The sequence below is a fragment of the Strongylocentrotus purpuratus genome, unplaced genomic scaffold (assembly GCF_000002235.5).
Source record: "Strongylocentrotus purpuratus isolate Spur 01 unplaced genomic scaffold, Spur_5.0 spur5_contig_848, whole genome shotgun sequence".
Classification (NCBI taxonomy): domain Eukaryota; kingdom Metazoa; phylum Echinodermata; class Echinoidea; order Camarodonta; family Strongylocentrotidae; genus Strongylocentrotus; species Strongylocentrotus purpuratus.
Window position 1 is genome coordinate 235,001 of NW_022145555.1, and position 10,961 is coordinate 245,961.

General features: G+C 37.3%; 1 protein-coding gene across 2 annotated transcripts in view; it reads right to left on the reverse strand.

Annotated features, from left to right (window-relative positions):
• Positions 1-10,936, reverse strand: part of LOC105446761 (protein boule-like) — a 24,258-nt gene extending 13,322 nt beyond the window's left edge. Inside the window, exons 1-3 of one of the 2 annotated variants that reach the window (XM_030993329.1) lie at positions 10,373-10,936; positions 5,406-5,525; positions 1,411-1,502 (exon numbers count right to left, since the gene is read on the reverse strand). In XM_030993329.1, coding sequence (XP_030849189.1) covers positions 1,411-1,502; positions 5,406-5,525; positions 10,373-10,399 — 239 coding nt within the window. In that variant the 5' untranslated portion in view covers positions 10,400-10,936. Of the gene's footprint in view, positions 1-1,410; positions 1,506-5,405; positions 5,526-10,372 lie in introns of both variants that reach the window. The other variant, XM_030993324.1, reaches the window with a different exon arrangement.
• Positions 10,937-10,961: the final 25 nt, after the last annotated feature.

The following is a 10,961-nucleotide window of genomic DNA, read 5'->3' on the forward strand; positions in this document are numbered from 1 at the left end:
AGGCAACCATAACGTCTCTTCCTCATGTCACATACCACACATGTACATGGTAGTTACTGTATATAGCATTGTGCTGCCCTAGCTGGTACAAGTGAGTTAATAAATGTAGTATGCCCAAGCAATCACGGCATCATATTCAGTACTGGGAGGAGATGTGACAGACAAACACAGCTGGTTTTAAAGGGGGCGATCAAGTCGTGTTACTACATGTATGTGCTTTTATCTAATCAAAGATACCAAGGGTTACTTAGGACTAGGGTTGCCATTGGCAAATTATGCTTACGTCAAGGGTAATTGATACAGTATTAGGGATATGTAGTCTACACGGTCCAAGATTGAAGATAGAATTTGGTTATACAGTAGCTATTGAAACTGGCAGTACTGACTATGAGCATGATGCATCCAAAAAATCAATTGAAAAGATGTTTTTCCTATGTATTGTTGTACATGGACAGTCATCCCCCAAACCATTGTGACAATTCATCAAGTTTTTGGACCGCCATTTAGACTATTAGAAATACCCATTAAAAAACGTTGGTGATCGCATAGAAGCAAGGAGAATCATGTGACCAAAAAATGGAATTGTACCAAAGAAAAAAAAAGGTGTACATTTTGCAAAGGGCAGCTTTGATGACAGAGAATACAGTACAGTATTAAAGTATAGAGCCTATAAACTGTCTATACTCTCCTCTGTTACATCTCATCGCATATTTTCCTTTACAGGTCTAGTCAGGATACAAAGAATGAATAAATTAAGTGATGATTAAATTTAGGTTAGATGCACTATCAAACCTCTAACAAGCATTTGAGGTTGCCACAAGCAACCTCTGTCAGTGACACGAGAAGAAGCGGACCTACTGACTTTACAGAGTCTATAGCTCTGTCTCTTGGCATTAGGTGCCTAGCTGATAGACTGCTGAGGGAGAGACAAGAAAGCTTGGGGTCAACGACCTCTGATGGCATTACAGACAAGCTGAGAGGCTGCATTCCTTGTGTACATCTGACATGTTCTTAATACACAAGCAATGATCTAGCAGTCTCTATTGGAAGTATACAGTATACAAATGTACATTACCATGACTCATTCAAGTTGGCTTCCCTCTTGAAAGAAAATTATATTTGTTTGGGAGTGATGATGCATAAAAGAAAGAAAGAGAAGGTAGATTAAATGAATGAGTGAGCCTGAGGCGAGATGGCTCAGTGGAATAGCAGTGGCCTCATAACCGGTAGGTTCAGGGTTCAAAACCAATTTGACACACTGGTGCCCTTTGGTAAGGCATTAATCCTCATTACCAAGTCCCTTGGAGTGAGGATGTAAAGCCATTAGTCCCCTGGTGACTTACTTACGAGTATACTTTCTTAGCAGTCAGGTAAAACAAACCAACCAACCAAGCTAGTACCGGTACTCACCCTTTTGAAACTCCTGCTCTATCCGCAATAATCTTGGCCTCTTTGACATGACCAAAGGCCGAGAAGAAATTCCTGAGCTCTGCGTCGCTTGTCTGCTGAAAAGTAAAATTCCAAGATGGATTAGTAAACTTGGGTGAATATCATCATGCCTCCTAGATACCCCCTCTCTCTCTCCCAATCTTAAAGGTAAAGACCAGTTCTGGTCATGTGATTGCATTGTGAAAGAAACGTTGTGGAATCGATCAAGAAAGGTTGATCATCTAGCATATAAGTATTGGTGTGTACTGCAAGGTTCTGGAATCATTAAAATGATAAGAAATTTGGCCCAGTCTTGTTAAAGTTATGAGCACTGTACACAGAAAGATGTATATGGGACTACACGACACGTGCACGATAGCTATCAGGTCCGGATAGATATAATAATTTACCAAATATATCAATTAGTAGGCCGTTTCCCGGCAAAATTTGTATTATCACATATTAGTCAAAACATATTCACATGATTGGTAAAAAGAGTTTCCATTTCATATTTTGAGAGGGGCGTTTCCAAAACTGGTCTTTACCTTTAATATCCAGCCCTTTAAATAGTTACATTCTTATTATTGGTTCGGTTTATTTCAAACTTTCATCATTCCGCTTATCTAAATTTTCTGCTTCATGCACATGAACTTATTAACTGGGGTTAGATTGCCCTTTAACTTTTTTTAAGGTAACTGAGGCATCGTATTACATGCACCATCTTTAGATCTACACATGCACATGTAGGGTGGAAGTTAGAAGCTTGATTTAGACTGCAAAGTAACTGTCACTGGACTGTACATAGAATGTAGAGCCACTCTGCAACACGAGAGTGCATTCCATAGGTTAACATCTACCCCGGATAGCACACTCCTTCACACATTTTCACATACAATGCGTACATTTAGGAGTGGGATGTGTATCAAAGCGACCTAAATACTTAGGACATAACATACTCTCTATGCTACAGTGCAGTAACCAATTTGAAGCACAAAGACAGGACAGCTACAACAACAACTATAAAATGTTATGATGGGTTCATGGGCATGTAGTCTATGCTTTCAGACCACAAAATTAAAATTTGACTATCTTTCTTCTAGGTGCAATTAAAGACAAAAGTGTACTTGGGAGTCATAATTTCTGCACAAATATAAAGTGATTTTCTAAGTCTGATACTTTTAAAAAGCTTAATGAAGAGAAAGTAGACCACTTGCTTGCTCCTTAAATGAGGGGGTTAAACCGTTAAAAACTTTACAATTCTTCTGTGTTAGTATTTAGCATACAACGATGTGTTTTTTCTCTTTTTCTCTAGTTCCCTCAGGGTTAAAGGGATCGTTTGACAATGCTACACGGCCCTACGTGTTACCAGTGTCTGTGATATGGTGTAATATTGAAGCCCTGAAAAAAAATCGCGCTTCAAAATGATCAAGAAGTGCCTCAAAAAAGTAAAAATCTTTGAGTGACCGGTTTTACCATACTCGTTTACCCCAATAGACTGTATTCATGGGGTTCCTGACTGACCTAAAGGTTTATAATCATCATTGCAGCATGAGCTTAATCCAGAATTTTGTTTCAGAATCTGAGACAAAGTTACCGGATCCCTTTAACAGGGTTGCTTGTAATTACATGTACATGACTGCTTTATAATGCATGTTACATGAACATACAATAATGTAATTTAAAAAATAGCTTGTGGGGGAAAGGGGGTTCATCATGATCAGACTGAAATTATGACTTTTGTTCATATCAAATCAAATTTCCTGATGATAACATTAATCTAGAATGGCTTTTTACAAACTGTTACGAACTCAGGGTAATATGTTGGGAATGAAGCATGTTTCTACTCTGCAAAAATTAAGATCACGTTATACATTTTCAGTCAGTAATGGCAAGCTACTACCCCTCAAACAAACGGTCTGCAAACGAAGATTAAACCAGAGCTGTACATGTACACTGTACAAATACATTTGTACATAGGGATCATACTCATATCAAGGTCACATGCTTGTTCATCTCGTTTTGATTGACATTACCTTACACAGACAGATTCACTGCCTCATCACAACAAACATTGGACATCACCCACACACAAACACTGATGCAAGGGCAAGAGGGATTACATTCCTTGTCCATGGATGTACAAGAATGAGAAAGTTCACAATTTATTTTTCACCATTAAAAGAACTCAGCCTTCTCTATTAAAAGGGTCTCTTAATGAAGACTGTATCGCTAGACCAGCTACATGGGGGTCATACTTCAAGCTTTACATGCTTGCTCATATCCAAGTGATTGATATTACCTTACACAGACAGATCCAATGCCGGCTCACAACAAAACATTGGACATCACCCATACACACACTGGTGCAAGGGAAAGAGAGATTACATTCCATTTAGGCCACTTGAAAAAATATACATGTTTAGCGTCCCCGCCCACTTCCCTTTATGGGGCGGCCTCCTATTTTATTCTTTTTTTGGATTTCTTTTTTAAAGGAAAAAAAAAGAAGAAAAACACTGCTAAAATGGATCTATTTCTGATTTAAAAAAAAAAAAATGTCGGCGGCCATCTTGAAAAATGGCCCGACTGTCGGAAAATGTTCCGAGCGGCCATTTTGATCGGCCATTTTAAAAGAAGAAAAAGATTTTAAAAAGGGCCTCTTCCTTCGTATTTTTCGAAAAAATAGGACGCTAAACATGTTTTTAATTTGGCCTTATTTACAAGAATGAGAAAGTTCACAACTTATTTTTCACGTTTAAAAGCAGTCAACCTTCTTTTATAAATAGGGTCTGCTAACGAAGACTGTATCGCTAGACCAGCTACATGGGGGTCATACTTCAAGCTAACATGCTTGCTCATATCCAAGTGATTGATATTACCTTACACAGACAGATCCAATGCCGGCTCATCACAAAACATTGGACATTACCCATACACACACTGGTGCAAGGGTAAAAGGGATTACATTCCATGTCACAAGAAGGAGAAAGTTCACTCAACCTTCTCTTACTAAGGTCTGCTTAAATGAAGATAATGTTGTACATGTTTGTACATACACCGGTATTGTAGGGGTCTTACATGTACATCCAAGGTTAAATGCTTATTTGATTGATATTACCTTTACACATACAGATTCACTGCCTCATCAAAACATCACCCACGCACACATTGATCAAGAGAAAGAGGCTTTACATTCCATTACATACATGTACAAAAGATGTTTGTTCCTGCAGATTTTTTCTGCAGTGCCGAAGAGTTTTTGTGTCCATTTAAAGAATGGAACAAATCAATACAAGCCAAAGTTGAAGATAAAGTTGAGTTCTGGGCATCGATTGCATTGTGAAAGAAACGTTGTGAAATCGGTCAGAAAAGGTTGATCATCTAACATATAAGTATTAATGTGTACTGCAAGGTTCTGGAATCATCAAAATGATAAGAAATTTGGCCCAGTCTCGGTAAAGTTACAAGCACTGTACACAGAAATATGGGACTACACAAACATGTGGCATAAAAATCTGTCCCAATATTTTTCATGCCATATTTAGAATATTAAGGCATTTGAAGAGCCATGCTTTTCAGGAAACATTTTTTATCTGTATTTGTTCCACACTTGCACGATAACAATGATAACGTTCACAAACTATTTTCTCCTCTTCCCAGAACTCAACCTTCTCTTTAATGCTTAAAAGTTCAAAGCACTCTAGGAAGAAAACTTTTAAAGTATTGGTATTTTTAAGTATTGTTATGTTCTTTATGTTTGTTACCATGACATTTTACACTTGAACATGAAGTTAGGACTACGAAACACAGCAGAAAGGTAAGATACACAGATGTTGTATCACTTAGAACCTGAACATGTAACATTCATTACACAACCTTTTTAATTATACACTTATCATGACACATTTTAATATTGTAAACGCTTTACCATAAAACACGAAATATACTATTTCACAGAATTGGTAACTATTTATACTCACATTAAATGCAATTCCACCGACGAATATCCTGTTTGGAATGATGGTTCCATATCTTGGTGCATTGGGTGCACCGGTTACTGGAGAGGGGGCTTGTGAGCTGCCTGCACTCTCAAGGGTTGGCTACAGAAAGAAGAAAAAAACAATTTAAAGACTGTCAATACTACTGGGCCAGAAGGGATCATTAGACCACCCAGCCAGGTCACTGACAGGTGGCTATCTCATCAACTCAGCTTTCAACTAACATAAGAAAGAGAGGATCATGGGGGACCAACGGGCATGGATTATATAGAGGGAGCAAGTAGCTACAAGTAGGACATTGGGGCTTTAAAGGAAGAAAATGTTTTCATCAAGAGAAATGAAATATTCAACTTTGCCTCCTCCTTCTTAAAATCTTCCTTCTTTAAATTTTTATTCTCCTCCTCTCCTTTCTTCTACTTGTTCTTCTAAAGGTGCGTTCGTGCTCAATTTTGAAGGCAGAATGAGCGATTTGAAACGCTCATTGTAATCGCCGTGACGGTTCCACGGTGTACTGTTTATGCTCCCTTCTCCAGGCCAATTCGGGCTCTGTAGGCCTATCTGGATTCGCATGCTATGTTGACCTACGGTGGGCAGGTCAAGTTTTGGCATAGGCAGGTGCACTGTATAATCAAGGAGATACACAGCAGATGATGATGCAACGGGTAGGCCTTCCCCGTGTTAGCCAAATGAAATGCTTTGTAGGCACTGCACCGGCAGGAGCATGCATTTATGCAGGTCAGGCCACGTCTGACGTGTATGCGATTATTGCGATATGCGTTCAAATAAAAAGAAGAAGAAAAAAAGAATATATGTACACAAACAAGAAAAATAACATTTTAAAAATAGAAGGAAAAAATAATCTCAAAATAGAATAAAAAAGACTAGACCCTATATTGAAAATATATCATCTAACATAGTAGTTATCTTTAAAAAAATTAAAAAAAAGTTTATTTTCTTTAGCACATTATATCTATTACCCCCCCCCCCTCCCCATCCCGTGGATTTTCCACGGGTCCTGCTTGTTATGTAGATTTTCACATGAACCGGAAACTCGTTTATGACGACGTCATTTAAACGCGTTTACAAATGATTGTGCGTTTATGCTTCCTTAGAAACCGTCTTTTTGGAAAAACGCCTATCCAAAACTCACCTTTTTGTGAGTTTACGATCAGCGATTCTACGAAAATGAAAAAGGACGCAACCATGTTTTTAACTAAACGAGTAACAAAAGCCTCATTCTGGCCTAAAAAAGTTGAGCATAAACGTACCCTAAGTTCTACCTACCGAACAGGTAGTTGTTGTTGTCCTTCTTCTTCTCTCATTTCTAATTCTTTGTTTCTTCCTCCTCCTCAGTTTTCCCCTTATCTTAATGTTCTCAAATGTTTTTCTTCTCCTCCTCCTTCTCTCCTATTCCTACTCCTTCTCCTCCTCTTTCTTCTTAACTTCCTCTCCTCCTCATATTTTTTCTTTAAGATGCAAATCATTTTTGTTAATACCTCAGTCCGAGACCAAAAAACATTACAGACCTGTGCATTACCTGCAAAGGCTACAATAAATGGCCATAAATGAATTCATTTGGTCTGGAGTTGATCTGAGCCTGTAAGACAAAGATTTGGAATCAATTGCAAATTAAAAATGATGATTCTGATTGGTTAAGGCCACTTAAAAAAATATACATGTTTAAGCATCCCGCCAGCTTCCATTTTGGGGGCCGCCTCCTATTTTTTGTTTTTGAAAAATAAAAAAATGTCAGTGGCCATCTTGAAAAATAGCCTGACTGTCAGGGAAAATGTACCGAGCGGCCATTTTGAGTGGCCATTTTGAGCGGCCATTTTGAAGAAAAAAAGGGCCTCCTTCCTATTTTTCAAAAAAACAGGATGCTAAACATGTTTTTTTATTTTTTATTTGGCCTATGGTCAGCCTTTTGATCAATACAGGCATGCAACATCGATCTTGATTGGCCATTTTCATTTTGCAAGTGATTGCAAACTTTTCTGTGACAACCCTGGACTGGAGTCAGTATCGACAGTGTGACTGAGGTAGGGTCTAGACCGCTAGTTGCTTTTCCTCATATTTTTCTGATTTCATGTGCCAATAAAAAAAATATTGAATAATTTACATAATGACTAATCGGTTGGTGGAAGCAACGAGATTTAACGATGTTTGGCAAAATTAAATTGCTGAAGATATATGTATTTTCAAAACTAAATTATGTTTCGTCTCTTATGACAGTCCCACAAAACATTTTTGAAGAAATCGAAAAGATTTCTTTTAATTTTATTTGGGGAGGGAGAGACAGAATAAAACGGAAAATATTATATCAAGATTACTGCGCTGGGGGACTCAGAGTAACGAATTTTAAGATATTTATCAAGACTCAGAGAATAATGTGGATCAAACGGTTGCTCTATGGAGAAAAGTATTCAGGTTGGAAAGTAACCTTTGACCACTTTTTCAGATCAATGGGGGGTCGAATTATATTTCTTTGTAATTATGATATAAATAAAATGGACTTGAAGGGTATACCATCTTTTTATAAAGACATGTTGAAGGCATGGCAAGAATTAGATAAATGCAGACACTTTGGAGAAAATAAGAATAATCCGATTATATTTAGCAATAAGTGAATATGTCTCAGCAATAAAACATTTTTTGATGACGAACTATTTCAGAAAGGTATACTTCAAGCATCAGATATAATTGTCAGAGGTCATTTAAAACCGATCTTACATTTTTTAAATTTGGGTTTTGCAACTAAAAGCTTGCTTAGAATTCAAAAGACCTTTTCAGCAATCAGAAACGAATGGATACAAAGTGATTTTATGGAAGTGGACATTGAAAATTTTGAAATAGAATTGATGATATATATATGGACGTTTACAGAAACTATGTGATATAAAATCTAGGCGGTTATATGATTACTTCATTAAAGACCTTCAAAAAGAGTATACATTACATGTTACAGATGGCAACTGTCAATTTGATCTTGGAATGACGGAGTTGAAAGAAACATTCACAAGGATGAAAGGTGCAATGCTTTGTAATAAACATAGAGAGTTTCAATACAAACAATTACAAGGGGCTGTATATACGAAAAGAGAGCTCTTTAAATTTGGTTTTGAGTCAGACCATTTTTGTTCCTTTTGTGGACTAGAAGTAGAGACATACCAACATTTATTTTTAGATTGTCTTAAAGTTAAAAGATTATGGCAGGAGGTAATTCAAAAGTTACATTTAATCGAAATTGACATTGATGATTGGAAACCCATATTTATGGGAATATCCGGAAATACTACTAGAATATTTGTAATAAATTGTATCATATTTTTAGTAAAGTATATCATTTTTATTTCTAGAAAAGAAGGAACTTTGCCATCTGTACAGAAAACAGTACATATGCTAAAAAATTACAGAGACGAGGAATACAAAATAGCCTTCAAAAAGGGGAAACTGGGGATGCACTTACAGAAATGGGAACAAATCGATGCATTTTTACCTTAATGGACGTGGGTATTATGTGGGTATTATTATTATTAGTAGTATTATTAATTCTCTCTCGTGTACAGGTGGACAAACCGGAACAGATTGCATGCAGCGTGTGTGTCGGCGTGAAGTGGGTGTGAGATGGGTGGGCTAGGGGGGGGGGGGGGGGGTGAAGAGTCTGTGTGGTGTGAGTTGAGGGAACAGGTTGCATGCAGTGTGTGTTTGTAATTGTATGGTTGTTTATGTGTGTGAAAGGGGGTGTGGTGCGGGTGGGCTAGAGGGGGGGGGGGGGGGGGTGTGAGAGTGTTGTGATAGGATGGTAATATGTAACTTTAAACCTTCCTCTACTGTTATTTTGATTATACACTGATACATGCAAGACTTTTTTTTTTTTTTCCTTTTTTTTCCCCTTTATGTTCATTGATTAATGTAACTTATGATATGTCTTGTATCAAAGAACTTGTTTTATATTGCTTATCTTGATAATTTCTTGTTATGTGAATTTCTTGCTATGTGAAATTATAAGGAAGGAAATAAAATATCATTTAAAACAAAAAAATCTACACTTTAAACTTTAAACCTTCCTCTAGATCTACGGTTATTTTGACTAGACCCTCTATACACTGTTACATGCAAGAATTTTTTTCCCCTTTTTTTTCTATGTTCATTGATTGATGTAACTCATGAAATGTCTTGTATCAAAGATCTTGTTTTATATTGCTTAATTTGATAATTTCTTGTTATGTGAAATTATGAGGAAGGAAATAAAATATCATTTAAAACAAAAATAATGAGGCAGGCTTGAAAAAAGAAGCAAGAAGGGCCAGTTCAACACAACTTCTCTGGCTCTGCTCATCAGTCATCAGGGTAGCATTTCACGAAAACTGTCAATCGTCATAATGATTAATGATTAGGGCCTACGGTTTAGATCTAGTATAAGTAGATTCTACAACTACAACTTGAGTACAACTACTGAAGTACAAGTTCCTCGACATCCCATTGAATTTGAACTGAGAGTGAGACTGAGTCTGAGAGTGAGACTGAGACTGAGAGTCGAGAGTCTAGCTCTAGCCAGGGTCTAGAAATATAGATCTCTATCAAACTTCAAAGTATCAACTATCATTACAGAACTAAATCTAACTTTGGATTTGGACCAAATTTAACTGGCATCACCAACATCATTGTCACGTCTAGTAAGTAACTAGATCTAGTAGATCTAAGTAAGTTCTACACAGCCTCAGCTCAGGCCCAAGGCCAACCAAGCAAACACTGTCACTGTCACTCTCGATGGTCTCTGTACATTACAATGCACTCCACAGCGCTCCATGCAACATCATCACCTTCGCAGATTCGCACATCTCCCTATTTGTATTTGCATGCAGGCTCACTCTCTCTTATCTTACAAACAACAGTGCAAATCATCACACATGATACATTTCAAAACAGTCTGCCATATCCTGACTTACCGATGACTGAGATTCCGACATATTCATTGCAAATCAAATGGCGATCTGATCGACATTCTGTTCAAATTCAGGTCATATAATTCCTTTATACTCTCAATTACTGAAACACAGCGCGATTTTCAGCTCGCTCGATATATCGACGATCGCGTATACAAATTGCATGCATAAAATTTGGCGCATGCGATCGAGCTCAGCGCCGAAGTTTGGCGCGGCAAGTTAAAAGTGATCTCCACATTCCAACCATTCCATTGTGAAATTCGGAATATTTGTATGATTTAAACTTAGGAAATTTCACCCAAAAGTCATAATAAACAATTCAAAGTCAAAGTTGGCACAAAATGTGATTTTAGTTTAAAATTTAAATGATTAAAGCTTCATAAAGACTGTAGTATGAATTAAGAAGTAGTTGTATTAACACACTTTTTTTTCTCTACCCCCTCATTGACAATGTGGACGATTCCGTCTGGAAAGTTGTTTTGATACTTCCAAAAGGTAAAAAGAGAAGTACACAACATGTGGTAGTACAGACCACGTGTTTTGAGACATGCTTTTTGTCAGTATTTGGGCGTACCAAAACTCACATGCCCTG